This window comes from Cimex lectularius, unplaced genomic scaffold (genome assembly GCF_000648675.2).
Source record: "Cimex lectularius strain Harlan isolate CLEC.00 unplaced genomic scaffold, Clec_2.1 scaffold20, whole genome shotgun sequence".
Taxonomy (NCBI): Eukaryota; Metazoa; Arthropoda; class Insecta; order Hemiptera; family Cimicidae; genus Cimex; species Cimex lectularius.
In genome coordinates, this window is record NW_019392641.1 from 2,841,922 (window position 1) to 2,861,356 (window position 19,435).

Below are 19,435 nucleotides of genomic sequence, written 5' to 3' on the forward strand. Positions count from 1 at the left end.
GTATTAGAAAAAAGTAAGAAGCGAGAAACTGTAAGATTTTGTTCATGAGGTATGCAGGGTGACGAACAGTTTTCGTTCATTTTGGTCTTCCTAACGCAAGGGCAGGGTGGTCATCAGGGGGGATTCAAAATTTCGATTTGTTTTGCACATGGGATCTAAAAACGTGAAAATTGATAGAAAACTCTACACATCGTTTTTCGTCCGAACGCAATACTCTCTATTCCTTCAAAGGGAAAACTGAAAAAAAAATCACTTAATTTAAATGTTTGAGTAGTTTATCTTCAAAAAGGCACAGTTTCCAAAATGTTTTTCCGTCTGCAATGTAAATGTTTTTAATCACCAGCATTAAGAAAAAAACAAAATTTATCGCCAACCACCAGAAAGACATGTCTAATCACGAAAAAATCATGGTCTGCAATGTAATTTTTCAGCATAAAACATAAACGAACAAAAAAAAAAAAAACACGCTCAGGGCAGAAAGGAGTGGAAAGTAGACTTATTTCTTTTTTTTGGCACTCTCAATTCGACACACAAGAATGGCACATCTACACGGAAAGGAAGCACTTTGAGCCCTGAAGATGATCTCAATAAAGATTGAAACGTTGGCATGATAAAGAAAATGTTTTTCTAAAACCTACTTCACACCAGACCGCATCTCACGATGTCCGGATAATCATTTTTCTTTTGCGGAATCAATCCAGAGGTACTAAAAATTTGCTCCTTTAAAAATTATACAATAATATGAAAACAATGTGTATTGTTATCTATACAAAACATAACATCATAAACATGTTGCAAAGGATAAAAAAAAATTTTTTTACAGTTTACTGGGAAAGGAGGCCGCGGGGCCATTTCCTCTTAAGACGACTTATGGGGTTGTAGGGATGGGTTCTATCGGACAGGGCTTGGGCAAGACTATTTGGATGGTGGGAGAGTTTTTTGTGAAACTTGGTAAATTTTTGGGATATAAGGAATTTGAAGGTCGATTCATATTACAAGTAAGGTCCGTAAACTCAGTCTGCTACATGGTTAGATAGAGCTAATTATAACTGTCAATACCTACTTCATACTTTTAGATTTATCTATGCCTACTGACGTTCGAATTTGGATGAAAAATAGTTAATTTCGTGTTTGGTGGTTAATTCATTGTCAAAATCCTTTGAAACGATCATGGCAGTACAACAAGGATACTTTTTTACCCCTATGTTTCTTTTTTTGAACCGCATGAAAAATGTAAAAGATCCATTATGTTTCGTAGTCCGATTGACAAAATAAGTACTTTCAATTAATTAATCTTTATGTAATTGGTTAATATGAAAAAGTCAGTGTCACGAGCGGCATTCGAACCCACGACCTTCGGCTAACTACGCGGCTGCTCTACCACTTGAGCTATCGTGACTTCGACTCGTATACCTACTCCCAATCTCAACCTTTTGAATTTTGCCCTCTTTTTTGCCATTTTTCAAATGTCGTGTAATCTATTTGAAAAATGGCAAAAAATAGGGAAAATTCGAAAGGTGGGTTGAGATGTTGGTGTTCCAATAGAACGAAGTCACGGCAACTCAAGTAGTAGAGCAGCGGCGTATTTAGCCGAAGATCATGGGTTTGAATCCCACTCGTGCCATTGACTTTTTTATCTCAACTAAAAACCTTAATTAATTGTAATATATTAATTGGTCAAGCGGACCACGAAATTAGTGAATTTAAGTTAGTTTAGTTGACAGTATCAAATATCTTGAAATCACCTTAAATTATACTTCTTTCTAATGGAGGTGCCAGATAGTAAATTAAATTTATTCTATCTTCACTAATTTCGTGGTCCGCTTGACCAATTAATATATTACAAGTAATTAAGGTTTTTAGTTGAGATAAAAAAGTCGATGGCACGAGCGGGATTCGAACCCACGATCTTCGGCTTGATATGCCGCTGCTCTACCACTTGAGGTATCGTGACCTCGATCCACTCGGACACCAACTTCCCATCTCAACCGCACCTTTTGAATTTTCCCTCCTTTTTGCCATTTTTCAAATGTCGTGTAATCGGATTCGATTCTCGACGACAAATGAAATGGCCACGGAGAACTTTAGTGAAGTATACTTCATTATAAATCATTAAATTCACTAATTTCGTGGACCGTTTGACCAATTAATATATTACAATTAATTAAGTTCTTTAGTTGAGATAAAAAGTCAATGGCACGAGCGGGATTCGAACCCACGGTCTTCGGCTTGGTACGCCGCTGCTCTACCACTTGAGCTATCGTGACCTCGATCCACTCGGACATCCACTTCCCATCTCAACCGCACCTTTTGAATTTTCCCTTCTTTTTGACATTGTTTATTCTATCTGTAAGAAAAGTTAAGAATCTTAGGCTCGCAGTGTATAAAAAACCGCTGTCGCTGAGGTTGATCCAATTCGTATTTCCCACGGTAGGAGGTCCCGGTTTCAAATCCTGGAACACTCCTATGGTTTTTATTTGGCAATATTATGAAAAAACATATTGTAAACCGCTTTGACCTCTTCTCCGAGACATTCCGAATAAAGCCTGTATTGATGACTATTTCCATTCTCCCACACCTGTAAAAATCTAATATCTATAAAAGTTATATACTTGTATATGTGCATTTTATCACCTGACATTGAATAGACGAAAATCTAAAGGAAGTAAATAAATTGAATACGTCGCGACAATACAAAAGGGATAAAAGGCCCTTTATCCCTGGATTTATTCAAGACGAATTGAATTTTCGTGGATGTCTGGGTGTTGATAAATCCGCCATTTTATCAGCCTATTGATTTGCTTCCGTTCTTTCTCGCTTTACCCCGTCCTTCTCTAAAAGTTGTTTGTTTCTTCTTTGCAAATGGACGCCATTCTAAAAGCTTGGATCGGCCATGGCGAAAACTTTTTTTTTTACTTTTCTACAATAATCTTAAAAGAAAAGTTGTAGAAAATGGTACCAGGATTTTCAAACTTATTCGGAAAACTTTCCGCACTGCACGCAAAAAGCAAAAGCTTTTCTTATATAACTTGTATATTTCGGAAAGTTTTATAAACCGTTACAGGTCGTTGACCAATAAACTTTGAACTAATCAAAGATTCACCATTGAAATTATAAAATCATTATCCTATGCTCTCAAGAAATAAGAGTAATCCTGTTATAACTATTAGTCTAGTTAGACGTTTTGCAAACGATGTAAATATAAACAAACTTATAAAGTCAATAACAGATTTCTATACGGTTCAAACAGATATAAACTCTATAGTTACATGGTAAAAGGATAGTATTTTCTCCCTGAATTTGTCCAGACGTTAACTAGTCAGCTTTTGTAGAAAATCAGTGATGTTAATTGTGTGTATTTATTAAATAATGTACTCATGATGATGACGGATACTAGAAAGTTGGGTTTTTGTTCCCTAAGCATTGCAGGCTTCTGGTTGTATTTTAGGAGTTCAATGAAATCGACCCTCCCTTCTCCTAAAAAGTACTAGGTCATTGGCTGCCGTTGAAGTTCCTTTCCCTGAGTTTTCTTCCCCAATGTGTCCATAAAACGAGAATGTGAGATCAAAGATTTAGGTGTATGCTTTGATAAAAAATTAATATTTGAAAAGCACATCTCATCTCTTAAGCTTGAAAGTTAAAAAATATTAGGCTAGGTAATGAATAAAAGACTTGTCTGGGAAGTGTCGTTTATGCTGTAGAACTGTGAGACCTAATAGAATATAAATGTGCAATTTTGTTTTCCTCCTAAGAAGAGAAAATGTGAAAAAAAAATTGAAAAGGTCCAAAAGAAGTTTCTAAGATTCTCCTCTTACAAGATAGGTTATAATAAGCAAACTACAGCAACATAATAAAGTGGACCGCAGTGATCCAGTGGAATTACATCAATATGACGGTATAATTTAAAAATTAATTTTTTTTAATGGCTTTATGTTCTGAGCATATTAGCCAAATGTTATCATGCTTATTCGTTTTTTTTTTGGGGGGGGGAAGGGTAGCGTGAAAAAAAGGCCAGAGGCGACGGTGGGAATCGAACCCCACGACCGCGGGATCTATGAGCCGAGAGTCTCTCACGCTAACCACTCGGCTACCGCGGTGTATATCTCACAATTAATTAAGGTTTTCAGTTGAGATAAAAAAGTCAGTGACACGAACGGGATTCGAACTCCCGAAGGAATAAACAAATTGTTTTAATGTTATTTGTTTAAATTTAAGTTATATATTTTTGCCCTGACGGAGGCTTTTTTTATTGTAATTTTTCGGCATATAACTTATTGCCGGAGTAATTTCTTACACTTGTGGCTTTGGATTCCTTCCAAGTGGGATAAAGATAATTCCTTTTGTTTGCCGAACGGATTGCTTTTTAAGTTTCACTGGAATAATTCGGGTCGGAGGGCACAGGTGCTGGACCCCAGCTGTGCCGCACCATTATGCTCCACCCTTCCCGTTTATTAAAAGCCGTTCAATTCGTCCCCAGAGAATTTAATGCAGACTCTGTTTACACAGCCAGCGATTGCGGATTGGATTAACAAACTGCGGCGAAAAAGAAATCAAAATTAATTTCAGGTGTACTCTTTTTAAAAACAAATGGGTCGGATATGTTCAAACAACCGAATAATTTAAAAAAGAAATCAATCTTTGATCATTAATCTTTGAGTGGTGACTACGCAGAAAACAAACACTTTGAGCCCTGAAGATGATCTCAATAAAGATCGAAACGTTGGCACGATAAAGAAAATGTTTTTCTAAACCTACTTCACACCAGACAGCATCTCACGATATCCGAATAATCATTGACTAACGGTCACTAAACCCCACTCATAAATTTAATTCTGAGAATTGTCACAAACTCGAACATAAATTTGATGGTTATTCGGAGATCTTGAGATGCGGTCTGGTGTGACGTAGGTTTTAGAAAAACTTTTTCTTTATCGTGCCAACGTTTCGATCTTTATTGAGATCATCTTCAGTGCCTGGGATTTACAAACATTGTTTAAATTTAACAAATACATTTTCACATCCTACATGTATTTGTTAAATTTAAACAATGTTTGGAAATGGTTGTTGTTTGAAACAATCCCAGGCGCTGAAGATGATCTCAATAAAGATCGAAACGTTTTTGATTGAATAGATTGAAATGTTTTTCTGAGAGCTACGTCACACCAGACCGCATCTCACGATTTCCGAATAATTATAAAAATTAAGAAAATTGACTTATCTATGATCCTTTCCCAATGTTTGTTTTCCGTGAAGATGTGTCATTATTGTGGGTCGTGTTGAGAGTGCAAAAAAAAAAAATCCACGACACACAAGAATGACACATTTTACATGGAAAACAAACACCGAGCCCTGACGATGATCTCAATAAAGATCGAAACGTTGGCACGATAAAGAAAATGTTTTTCTAAACCTACTTCACACCAGACAGCATCTCACGATATCCGAATAAACCTTTGATCTGAATTAATTTATAGTGATTTTGGATTTTATTTGTTAATTTGAAAAATTATTATTTCTTCCGTTGTACAATAGTTTTTGGACATCATGTTAGAACTTTTTGCGATTATATTAAGTCCTGGAAATGATTGAAGACATTAAGAACCACTCTTATGACAGCACCCGCAGGATGGGGAGGTTGTCAGAAGCAGCAGTCTCGCATTACTTACGGCTAAGTGTTGACTTAGCTCCCTGTCATAGCAGTGTAAGCTCTATCAAAACTCGTCGGAGAGGGTGGAAAACACTATTTAACAACTTCTTTTTCCTTAAATGGATCGCCCGTTTAACAAAATACGCCAATATTTACAAAACATCATATTCATATTTAAGATTTAATATAAGTCATGCCAGGTTCATTATTGTCATTATTATATAACATAGTTATATAATAATTGTAGGTTATGATTGGATTGTAACATAGTTTGTATCCATACAATCTTATTTACATTATTTTTGAATACTGGTTCAACTCTGTACACGCATTTACATACAATGTATACATTCCGTTAGGTTTCATGGTCCGATACCAAATAAATTCTTTCAATTAATTAATCTTTAAGCAAGCTATTTATTTCAACCAATACCTTGCTTAAAGATTAATTAATTGAAAGAATTTATTTGATCAATCGGACCACGAAACCTAATGGATTTAATAAACAAAATGAAATATGTCTTCACTAAAGCTCTCCGTGGTCATTTTATTTGTCGCCGAGAATCGAATACATTACACATCTGAAAAATGGCAAAAAGGAAGGAAAATTCGAAAGGTGGGTTGAGATGGGAAGTTGGTGTCCGAGTGGATCGAAGTCACGATAGCTCAAGTGGTTAGAGCAGCGGCGTATTCAGCCGAAGGTCGTGGGTTCGAATCCCGCTCGTGACACTGACTTTTTTATCTCACCAATACCTTGCTTAAACATATGTACACAGTTGGACCTATCACTTCTCGCAGTTCCCCATCAATTCCAGCTTTTGTAATTTACAATGAATTGGCAGGCCTCGAGAATCACCCACCTCTGGTGCTGGTAGGTAACTCGGTCTCATCCGTCCAGAAGCACAGCTTGGACTCCAGAGGCTAACAACAGCTAGGTCAATTAGGCACCTAACGCATGCAGTTCCTAAATCCAAACCCACTCTTAAATATTCGTCCCTATTTACACTCCACCCACTCAGGGTGGTGTAGTACTCGATCCTATGCTATCACACCTATTACATAACTAGTCTAATTGAGTGTCAATTTGCTAGTCGGCCATCAGACCATTCACACATTTACGACAATAAATACATTCACTCTAAAACCTCTTTAGAGACGAAAACTATGAGTACTAAATACAACAAAATAACTCTATTCCAAAAATCGACGTCTCAGTGACTCGCTGCCATGCTCAAGTACAATTCTTATTAAGGATGGCATTCCATGCGCTTTCATAGAGCCATGGAATTGAACACCTCAATTAGGAGGAAACATGGAATAACCTCTACATTCTGGATACGTACGCGGGCCTTGGTCCAAAAGTATGTCCGGGTGTAAATCTCGGCCAGTTCTTCATGGGGTAAACCTATCGAAAGAAGCCTTGATATGCGATAGCTACTCTTCTGAACCACGGACACTGCCACTTTAATTATGTTTTTGATGGATTTTTAGCTTCATGGGAGCCAGATCGCGGAGGTTGGAACGTCACGGCCTTACCCGCCCAGTCAGCATTTTTATTACCCTCCTCCATATATTGTTTTTTTGTTTAAACAACCTTAACCATCTAACTCTCAGACTTAGATAGATGGAAGTTAAATAACTAAAGAAGAACATTTTGACCTTATCCATTACAGTTCGTGGTCCGATTGACCAATTAACTGTTTTCAATTAATTAATATTTATGAAAGGTTGAGATAAAAAAGTTAGTGTCATGAGCGAGATTCGAACCCACGACCTTCGGCTAAATACGCCGCTGCTCTACCACTTGAGCTATGAAAAGCAATGAAAATCCTGGAAATAGGCAAAACAGTGAGAATCATCCTACAGATTTTCCAAAACATTGTCGCCCAAAGTAAACTCTTTTTTTAACACTAAAAGTTAACGGCATGCCTTGACCAAGTAAAGAAATATAAGATAATAAAGATAAAGTGTTTGAATTGTTGAAAATAAGGCAAAAAAAGGGAAGAAATTGAAAAGGTTTATGACCAGTTTTGGGTGGCGATGTCTGGAATAAAGGAAAATAAAATAAATGTCTACAGAGTTATAATGAAACAAAATTATCCTGTTTTCTCTGATGGCTTGTAGGCAGCTCAGAAACAATGAATGTTAAAGGCAAAGTAAAAACGATAATAATTTTTTTTTAACAATAACAAAAAGAAACTTGTGGTTCGATAAACTGGTGAACGCTGTGGTCTCTCGGCTGGACGTCCGGGGACTCCAGGAAAGACGTCTGGGTTGAAACAGCGACCAAAGCAATGTTCAACTTGCGAGTTAGATTTTAAAGATTTTAACTGGGTAAAGGGCCCACTCGTTTTGTAGACGGTGCTCGATTTGTCAAAGCTCAACTCGTAGTGTCTTTTTTTTTAATCGATATTGTTGCCGGTGCCTGTCCAGTCCCCACAGGTCTCCTTGAAGAGTATTACATTGTTGTCATAGGTTGTCGGTTGAGATGAGGAGTTGGTCTCCGGGCGGATCAAAGTCTCGATAGCTTAAGTGGTCCGAGCAACTGTTTATTTAGCTAAAGGTCGTATGTTCGAATCCCGCTCGTGACACTTGCTTTTTCATCTCAACCAACACCTCAGATTAAAAGTGTAAATAGTTAACTACAGTTTTAACTAAAATTTGAAAATCTTTTCCTGGGAGTAGTTCTGCCGCTTGAAACCAGACCCATTTTGGGCAATAACGTTTTACAAAAAAAATTACGTTACGATCAGCTAATTATTTGTTTTAATATACTCTCACTGAAATGAAATACAACGATTTAAATGTGAGTGAAGAGTGATCTTATACCATGGAGAAGTTTCTGACTGAAATAGGCAAAATTTTTGGACGTATGGTCCAATGCTTGCATTCGATGGCATTCTATATCCAAGATTGAGGATTTTTTTTTTTTAAAAAAGGTGCAAGAAATCGACTGTAAATGTCTGTAATTCAGACTATCAACCTTTACGATTGGCCCTGGCGCTGACCCATCTAAAATCCAAAAACCGACCACACTTTTCGCGTGGAATTTTGGGTAAGATAAAGTTGGTAAGAGCGAGCGGTGAACCAGGACCAAAAGCTAATTCCTTTCACTGAACGGTTTTGATCCGATCCTAAAAAGGGCGTTCTTTTCCTATTTCTAGAGTCTATGTTTAATATACCTACAATGTATGTTCTAGGGCTTAAGTTTGTCTTTCGGATTTCCTCGCAAATTTGTCTGCACGTTCACAGAAATTACATTGTGCCTCGGCAGTTATAAGATTTTATGAAACACAATATTCTTTATACTTTGTCTAGTAAATTGTCTAAATTTCTTGAGCCAGTAAAAAATTAGGTCTGTATGTTAAATAGCACAATGAACATAATGCCCTTTGTATATCAAATTTTCACAAGTACAGTCTTTGAAATTCACACATCGTTTTTGAAGAAAAAGCATTTTCCTCTCCGGCAATAATTTCACTTTAAAAAAGAGCCGAAGGGCAAAACTGGAGACAAAGCGTCCCGTTTTTAATAACATGTGCCTCTCCCCTTTGAGATTAAACTGTAGCGAGGGAACCGCTGTTATTCGAGAGAGGAATGCGAAGCATCTGCCTGTCGTCGAAGCGAGGGGCATTAATTAAAAAGATAATCACTCTCTCAGTCGTGTACTTCCGGGGGTGAACACACAGAAGATATTGCCTTTCTCCAGAATAAACGTCAACTCCCGAGACAATGCTCACGGTGACGGATCGCCGTTGGAAGTGTTCGACTCGGTACTTGCAAATTAAATGGATCCGCTGAATGTTTAGCTCGCTGCTTGGAGAAGTTGAAAATAGAACAGTCGGAAACGATACCCCTAGCTAGTTTCACGCGCCGGTTCATCGATGTACTTTTCATTTCCTTTCTATATCCGGTATTGGGGCCAAACCACTCGGAAATCATTCGGAATTGGACACACATCAAAGTTGATCCTTTAACCCTCCCAGTAATGACACAGCCCTGGCAGCCTTATATAACTCTTGAGTGTATAGAAAATGTGTACACGACTATCTTTTTTTTCAATTTTCATTTCAAAATCCAAAAAAAACCCGGTATTTGATACAACACAACAGCGCAACAATATTCAATAGTGAAAATCTTCAAAAAATTAGTGTTCAGGAACCCAACTTAAAAAAATTTACATATTTATATACATATGTGTACCCTTACGAATTTTGCATCACTTAAAAAAAAATTTTTGCCCTGGAAATATCTTTTATCCTCCATTTCAAAAATTTATTATCGCTGTTGGTGAGAGTTTATTCTCTTTCAAATAGAGAAACTTTTAAAATGCTTATTTTCCTGTGTTATTGTTTATTATCCATTAACTATTGCTAGTTATCTATTAGTTATTTTGAAGATAATTATTTTTATTGATTTTTTTAATTGAAATCTCTATAGAAAGTTTGCAAAGCAAAAATCATATAAAAATAGTCAAATAAACAATAGCAGGATTAGAAAATTATTAATTGTTCGTAGCGTTGATTTGAAACCCCATTTAGCACTTTTCCATTAATAATGGTAATAATGATATAATTATCGACATAAGCAAATAACTTTGAGATGGGGCCGTCCAAAGAAAGTGGCAAAGTTGCCATTGAGATGAAACAAGAAGAAGAACAAAAAATCAAAATCGAAATGAGATTAGTTTTTACACACAAACAAAATCGTCGTTTTTTATGTTTGAACTTTCAAATATAGAGAACAGTGAAACCTAATATATTTTCTTTTTTAAGTCTTCAAAGAAGAGTACCTTGCGTTAATAGATTTTGCACAAATTTGTATAAAATAACCTAGTTTAAATTAATATATTTTATTTTTTCTATTTTTACGCCATGACAGTGCAAATACTTATATTATACCGGAAATTCAAGTTTATTGATATTTATTTAAACTAATATTTGGCTCTTATGATTTTCCAGACCTTCTTCCACATTCGCAAGACCCGGCTGTCTCTGAAGCGCTGCTTCGCGAGCTCACCAACGTCCTCCTTGATTTCGTAAAAGAGACGAATGACAGGAACTGCAAGGTGCTCAATTTCTACCACCCGGAAGACCTGAAGAACCTGCTGGACCTGGAAATACCTGATGAGGGGCGCTCGCTCCAGTCGCTCATCGACGACTGTGTCAAGACGCTCAAATACCAAGTCAGGACAGGTAATGTAAAATGATCAACTGATGAACGTATTTATTAATTTTCAGACAACAGGTTGTTTTTAGTCGAAATTCCCTTGTTTAGAAAGTAAGCGTTTTTCCAGGGTTAAGAAAAAGAACGAAAATATCATCAAGAAACTGTCCGAATTTCTAAGGGTCGCCCCTGAGCAGACAGATGCGCCTAATTGGAGCTAGGTGTAATTTAAGAGCAATCAGACAACACATGGGCGGGGGTGGCGGATTAAAAGGGGGATGCGAGTTGCTATTAACTGGGGCTTACGTCACTACTCCTGTTTTCAGCCTGGCTGGACAATATCCACCCCTCGGCAATGCCGCCCCCGGGCATTGTGCCACCGCTAATCCCATTTTTAACAGTTTGATGTTTGGCTATAGACACACTACATTTGAAAGAGGGTGGGCTCGGATTTTCGGGGCTGGGGTGGTTTTAAGATGACTTTTTCTTTTTTTAAACAACCCTTTTTTTGTCCCATGATGCACTTTATGAAAATTTCACTTTTACTACCATGAAAAATATTTCGTTAACATATCTAAGATTAAAGACATTGAGTAACTGTTATATTATTCATCATCAGTGTTAATAGTTTTTCATCATTTTAGAAAGAATAAATTACAAGTAATTAAGGTTTTTAGTTGAGTTAAAAAAGTCAGTGTCAGGAACGGGATTCGAACCCACGACCTTCGGCCAAATACGCCGCTGCTCTACCACTTGAGCTATCGTGACTTCGATACTTTCATCGTGCGAGCGATCGTGACTTTTTTATCTCAACTAAAAACCTTAATTAATTGAAACACATCAATTGGCCAATCGGACCACGAAATCTAGTGAATTTAATAAGTTAAAATGAAGTATATCTTCACTAAAACTCTCCGTGGCCATTTCATTTGTCGCCGAGAATCAAACAGATTACACGACATTTGAAAAATGGAAAAAAGGAGGGAAAATTCAAAAGGTCGGTTGTGATGGGAAATTGGCGTCCGAGTGGATCGAGGTCACGATAGCTCAAGTGGTAGAGCAGCGGCGTATCTAGCCGAAGGTCGTGGGTTCGAATCCCGCTCGTGACACTGACTTTTTTATCTTAACTAAAAAACTTAATTAATTGGCTCACTATCGGAATTCAATCCAAGTGAAGAAGTCTGTAACATCTGCACAGACTGGAAGAAAATATATTTCTGAGCAAACAATTTGAAGCAAATATGCAAGTTACTGTCTTTTTCGGAATTCTACGCGTTTTTATTATTCAGAGAGCGCAACGGATAAAACGTTACAAGTGCGTGGAACAGGTTGCAAAGGCAACCATTTCAGGTATCATCATTTCAGAAAAGGGTTGAATTTTATTCAGTGCATAAATTTGAAAGTGAATCTGTAAATGACAGGTTCCCACGATTAAAAAAGGCTGCTCGTCTCAGTAAAGTTGGAATCGTTCAGAGGACTGCGTTCAAAATCACTTTGTTGTTGGATTATTTCCTGGCCCGTTATTGGACAGAATTTGTGACGAGGAACCATCCAATGCACTTTAAGAAATTACACATTTGGCAATCATCTTATTCAGCTGTGAATTCTATAAATAAAAATATAAATCAAATGTGTGGTGATTAGTGACCGTTAATCGATAAGTACAAACGCCTACATAAATTATGCCTACAATTTACACATGAAATCGAAATCAACAAAAAAATACCATTTTTAGATACACACGTAATAAAACAACCAGATTAATCACACTAATTACAGATTGGTATCAAAAACCAAGAAACACAGATCGCTACCTTTACTTTATAAACACGGCCACAGGGTTACTTCACAGAATGATTACCTTAAGCCATGAATCATTTCACCACAAGAACATAAAGATATACAAACATATCCTCCATAACAATCTCTACCCTAAACACATAATCAACAGAATAATCAATAACTACAACTCAACACTAACATCATCCACTAGTACTAACAATACTACATTAAGCATATCAAATACAAACAAACAAGCATACATTTCCATACCATTTATTCAAGGCATATCACATAAATTAAACACATTTCTCTTGTCTGATAACTTCAAATTAGCTTTCAAAAATTATAAAACAATTGAAACACTTTTTTCCAAAATTAAAGATCTCACACTAATAACAAATAAATCTGTCGTAATCTACAACATATTGTTTAAACTGTCCGGCAACTTTCATCGGTCTTACATCCTAATGTCTGGATAAGAGAGTAAAGCAACATATCTATGATTGCAAAAACCCAAGCAAAATCCTACAGCACTCGCTACGCACCACTTTGAACACCAACACAATTTCGACTTCAACAATCCAAAAATTACACACAGAACAAAACAAACATAAACGTAATTTTTTAGAAATGGTTTATATGAGATAAACACAGCATCAATTACAGAACAGATACATGTAAACTCAGTTGCAGCTACGCCAATATCATTAATCAAATTCAAAACAGATAACATACCTATATCATCACATCACATTCCACACATCAAATATTTTTCACATAGTCGAATTTTCCAACAATTTAGCTTTCCTTTTCCTATTTTATCCCTTTCTATACAATCCTGAAAGGATAATCTGACCGAACTATTGCCAACACATTTTTTCCCTTCGTCGGCTCTTTTCACCTTAAAGAAGCCGACGCATTATACAAAAATGTCTTTTCTATAACGACATCCATCCCCACTCCTTCAAAATCCTACGTATATAAACATAAAACAGCAATATAGCATACTCTCGACACGACACGCAAGTGTGGCACAATTAAACAGAAGACAAACATTTTGAGTGAGTAGAAATACTTTGATTGAATATATAAAAATATATTTTGCATACTTTTTAAAAGGATAGTTCCTACTCACAGTAAGTTGTTTTGCAACGACCGGATTTCGAGCCTTTTAGCTCATCATCAGGTTGAAGGACTTCCACAACCACGTCTCTCGACATGAATTGCCAAAGTGAACCGCTGATACCTACGCCAACGCGACGTTCCAATTATCAGCAGTTTTTTTTTATGACGCTCAATTTGAAAATAATTAATCTAATTATTTAATTATATTAATTATTTGGATGTTTGATATTATTTATGTACATATTTAAAATGGGAGGTAAATCAAAATCTGTTATATTATTAATGCATTTATCACCATGTTCAATTTTACATTTTTTAATTTCAAATTTCTCAAACCAATCTAGTTCCTTCACTTTGTGGAAACTATATAACACTCTTGTATTTAAATTTGAATTGAAATTATGTTGTGTTTCTTTTAGATGGTCCTTAAATTCCGAAAATTTGCTCGATTTAGGCAAGTGTTCTTTTACACTTCTTTTTATTTCCCTACCGCTTTGTCCTATATATTTAATATCACAATCATTACAATTGAGTTGGTAAACCCCACTTTTTGCCAAGTTGTCTACTTTGTCTTTACGTTTTGAGAGGATGTTTTTAAGTGAACCCGTACTTCTAAAAGCTATTCTAAAACCTTCTTGTTTAAAAATTTTACTAACTTTTTCCGATAATTCGCCAATGTATGGCAAACAACGGAAACCTAATGATTTATTTGTGGTGGGGTGGCTGAGTCCTATTGTTGATTCGTTTAAAGTTAATTTTTTTATTCTTTTAACTAGCAACCTATCTATAAATATTTCTTGATACCCGTTGTTTTTGTTAAGGTTTTAATAGTTTTTAATTATTTTTTATAGTTATCAGGTGTTAGCGGAAGTTTTAACATCCGGTCTATGAGCCAAATGAAACCAGCAGCCTTTTGGGACCATGGGTGGGAAGAATCCGCTGGTATCACAGTGTCTGTAATTGTGGGTTTTCTATATACGTCTATTTCTATTAGGTTGTTTATTATGGACAGTTTTAGGTCTAAAAAGTTCAAACAGCCATCTTTGCCAATTTCCAATGTAAAATTTATATTACGGTGTAGAGAATTAATTAGTTGTAGGAATTCTTTGAGAGCTTCTAATGTTCCCGACCATATGCATAAAATATCGTCTACATAGCGTTTCCAGAAATGAACAAATTTAATTAATTTGTTCTTTGATTTGAAAAGATTTCTTTCGAAATTATCCATGAATATTTCAGCACAAAGTGGGGATAATGGAGACCCCATTAGTAACCCTTTCATTTCGTAAAATTTATTATTGAATTTCCACTCGGACGCTAACTGAACTACTCTAACTTTCATCGAACTGAAAGAAAGATGATAAAAAGGAGGGACAATTCGAAAGTTGGAATTGAGATGGGAAATTAGTGTCCGAGTAGATCAAATCACGATAACTCAAGTGGTAGAGCAGCGGCGTATTTAGTGGAAGATCGTGGGTTCGAATCCCGCTCGTGACTTTTTTATCTCAACCAATACCTTACATAAAGATTAATTAATTTAAAACTTTGTTCATTGTTAGATTTTAAGTGCTGATCTTGGGTTTATCGACTCATCTCGCCGTTAGAGAAAAAAAATTACCTCTGAAGCTTGTGTTCCAACAAGTTCGTCTCGATTCTTTCTCCCAGCAGCCCTCCTTGATTTAATATTCAAGCCGCAAATCAAATGAAGTACATGATAATCAGATGAGCGGAGGGTGTCAAAATAAACAGCGGGGCGGTTGCGGAGGGTAGATAGGAGTCCCCCAGGGTCGGTCGGCGACAATATGCTCCCTATCTCTTATTGAATATCTCCATGTGAATGGGCCCCTAGTTAGTCCCATCGGCAAAACCAGGTTAGCCCGGCCACAAACCGGCCATGATTGCCTCGTTCATTGAATTACAACCCTCTTTCCTGCTTCCGACTTTATCTGGTCCCTTATCTCCGGAGATTGTTTACAAAAACGACGAACCAATACACAACTATTGATGTTTTCTGCATTTTTCACCAAACGAACCGAATGAAGAAAACATGAGAATAAGGAGCTATTTTGTAGGAGCAACTGCCAATCAGTTGTTGTTTAATGTGTAGTATTTAGTGACTATTTGGAGATCGTGAGATGCGGTTCAAAGTACTCCCAACGTGGGGTATCACCTATAAAAGCCGCCTTATTATGTACAAATCAATATGAGAATCAATTGTACGCGTTACCTACATGGCTAAGGTACATAAAAAAAAAAAACAGGTTGGGCAGCTCATAAAAGCACAAACGAAAGCATTACTGCTGGTCACGCAAGCCTTTAGGACAACATCAATGGAGACATTGCAAATTATCTCAGGATGCTTTTAGATTTGCGAATGATAGCAACAAACTCAGTATGGGACATTAAAAATGATAAACGGCCGAGTATCAATGCAACAAATGTCGAAGAAGTTCTGGGCATTACAGAAACAGAATGGCAACGTCGGTGTGACTTAAGTACCAAGGGACGCCATACATACCAGATATTCCCTAACGTAAGAAAAAGAATGAAAATGAGGCACATATCGGTTGACCATTTTATATCGCAAGCAATGACTGGCCATGGGGATTTCGCAGCAAAACTTTTCTCACTTCGTCTAAAGGAAGTCCCATTGTGTTCAAGCGGAGCACTTCAGAAGACGGCTAGTCATACGGTCTGTGAGTGCACAAATTTTGATGCGCTAAGACGAAATTGGAAAAGCGAAGCTGAAAGAGGAGTAGTGTTCACATTACAAAACATATTTGCCACAGAAAAAAATTTATAGCTATTAAAAAACTTATTTACAAAATTATGGAACACAAAGGGTGGCACCCTAAAAATCGCGAGCGACAAATATGTTTTTCGTTGCAGTGCGAAATAGCTAAGAACAAATTGTAATTCCGCTCCCAAGCCCCCACCGGATAACGCCAAGACAGCCATCACGGACAAGCTTAAGCGTGACAAAGTTCCGGGGGAGCGGAAAAGACCGCTAGGCACAGCCTTTTGACCGAGAAAAGATAGATCCTGATAGAGCCCTTTGGGTGAAGATGCAGGAAGAAAAAACACCTAGCAGGTGTGATGTAGGTTTAGAAAAACATTTTCTTTATTGTACCAACGTTTCGATGAGATCATCTTCAGTGCCTAGATTTGTAAACATTGTTTAAATTATACATTATTTGAATTACACTGTTGATAAATCCCAGGCTCTGAAAATGATCTCAATAAAGATCGAAACGTTGGCACGATAAAGAGATCGTTTTCCTAAATCCTACGTCACACCAGACCGCATACGTTTCGTAAAGCGTTTCGAACTTTATTGAGATCATCTTCAGGGCCTGGGATTTACAAACATTGTACTTTAAATAATGTTTAATTTAAACAATTTTGATAAATCTTAGGCCCTGAAGATGATCTCAATAAAAATCGAAACGTTGGCACGATAATGAAAATGTTTTGCTAAATCTACGTCACTGGCAAAAACATTTTCTTTATCGTGCCAACGTTTCGATCTTTATTGAAATCATCTTCAGGGCCAGGGATTTATCAAAATCGTATTATAAATAATGTATAGTTTAAACATTGTTGATAAATCACAGGCCCTGAAGATGATCTCAGTTAAGCTCAAAACGTTGGCACGATAATGAAAATGTTTTGCTAAATCTACGTCACCCCAGACCGCATATCACGATCTCCAAATAAAATAAAGAAAGTTAATTTTTATGTAAAAGGTAATTTCGAAATCTACTAGTCCGATTTTGATCAGATTTTTTTATGTTTTCCTTATGTTCATAGAAAAGATATGCAATTTTATATGCTACCGTGCATTATTGATAAAGATAAAGTGGCTCTCCTCTGGTTTCTTCGTTTTTAACAAGTCCAATAAAATAAATTGTTGAATAAGAGATGAATTTTCGATTACAATTGTCACACCTGTTCAACCTTTAAATAATTACACTAGAGAATTCATGACGTCAGAACATAAAGTAATACGTTTTTTTCTTTTGTCATGTATTAAGCAAGAAAAATAATCGATTAAACGGCTAATTAAGCATAGTTTTGCAATAGTGTCATTAGTTTTTTTACTGTCATAATTTGCAATGAAACGATCACATTTTGAATAAGTTCCGGCGTCGATGACCGTTAAAATATCGAAATTGCAGAATGTTACCAGTGGTCATATAAGATGGGAAAATGAATTTATACAATTGTAGGTTTAATCGAAGTGTTTGTACAAACTCAAAGTGTGTCTTTTTTGTGAAGATGTGTCACGGTTGTGTGTCGTGTTGAGAGTGTTAGATATTAATGGTTTTTTTTGTGTATGCTTGATTTTGAAGGAGTGAGAAAGGAACTCGGGATAGAAATACCTCAAAGAATCCGACTCCTCATAGAAAAATGAATTTCTATCCCTAATTCCTTTCTCACTTTCGATAAAGGGGAGAAGGGAAAATTCAAAAGGTGGGGTTCAGACTTCAGACGGGAAGTTCAAGTTAATGTCCGAGTGGATCGACATCGAGGTCACTATAGCTCAAGTGGTAGAGCAGCGGCGCATCTAGCCGAAGATTGTGGGTTCGAATCCCGCTCGTGACACTGACTTTTTTATCTCAACTAAAAACCTTAATAATCTCCATGGTCTGAATTCACGTACGTCTGGTTATAAACTTTTCACCATTTATTGTCCTTTTTATGTGAATCAGTCATTATTTAAGCTGTGATTTTGTTTGCCAGGACACCCTCACTTTTTCAATCAGCTGTCTTGTGGGCTGGACTTGGTGTCGATGGCTGGAGAGTGGCTGACCGCCACGGCCAACACGAACATGTTCACATACGAAATCGCACCCGTTTTCATCCTCATGGAGAGCGTCGTCTTGGCGAAGATGCGCCGGATCATCGGCTGGGAGTGCGGCGATTCCATCCTCGCCCCAGGTAAAATCATTGCCCAAAGGCGAAAAAGGTTCGATACTCATTGGAATACTTTCAGGTGGGTCGATTTCAAACCTGTACGCCTTCCTCGCTGCCCGCCACCACATGTTCCCCGACTACAAGGACAAGGGGCAGGCGTCGATAGGAGCCCAGTTGGTCATGTTTACTTCAGACCAGGTAATAATATGCCAGCTGTGTTTCCATCGAATTGTACTAATCTGTATTTACGTTCTAGTGCCACTATTCTGTCAAAAGCTGCGCGGCTGTATGCGGACTCGGTACGGAAAACTGCGTTGAAGTCCCTTCGGACGAAAAGTAAGTTGGAACTTTTCTTGAAGAAATTCAATTCCACTCTCGGTTTTCGAAACCGGCGGCCCCACCGGCTTCGCTTCGTAATCGATATTCATGGCTCCTATTAAAGCCGTGCCATAAAAGTGATTCCCTCATAAAGAATGTTGGCTTAGTGAAAATCCCTCTCTCAGCCACGATAATAGGGTTCTCCGCATCCAATCCCCCTGGAGGATTATTAGCCGCAAGTCTACAAACCCTAATACGCACTGTTTCCCTTCGCAAATGAATTGGAAAAATATTTTAATTAAAATTGTAAACACTTTCGCCTTCGTTCAGACATTTTTGCCCCATCAAACCCTGTCTATGAACGTAAAACATTCAAATTATAAAGCAAATTTAAATATTTCTCAAATTTCGTCGCAATATTTCAAAAATAAATCATGTTTTTTAAATGAATGGCCAACCGGAAAAGTTTCCCATTTGAAT

General features: G+C 37.0%; 1 protein-coding gene and 1 non-coding gene across 2 annotated transcripts in view; one reads left to right on the top strand and one right to left on the bottom strand.

Moving 5' to 3' along the window:
- LOC106661609 (glutamate decarboxylase) overlaps positions 1-19,435 on the top strand; it is a 65,636-nt gene that overhangs the window by 9,390 nt on the left and 36,811 nt on the right. The window contains exons 3-6 of the mRNA XM_014385127.2: positions 10,609-10,842; positions 18,464-18,661; positions 18,717-18,835; positions 18,894-18,973. Coding sequence (XP_014240613.1) covers positions 10,609-10,842; positions 18,464-18,661; positions 18,717-18,835; positions 18,894-18,973 — 631 coding nt within the window. The remainder of the gene's footprint in view (positions 1-10,608; positions 10,843-18,463; positions 18,662-18,716; positions 18,836-18,893; positions 18,974-19,435) is intronic.
- On the bottom strand, positions 2,195-2,267 carry Trnag-acc. The gene has a single exon. It is a non-coding gene; the product is annotated as a tRNA-Gly (tRNA).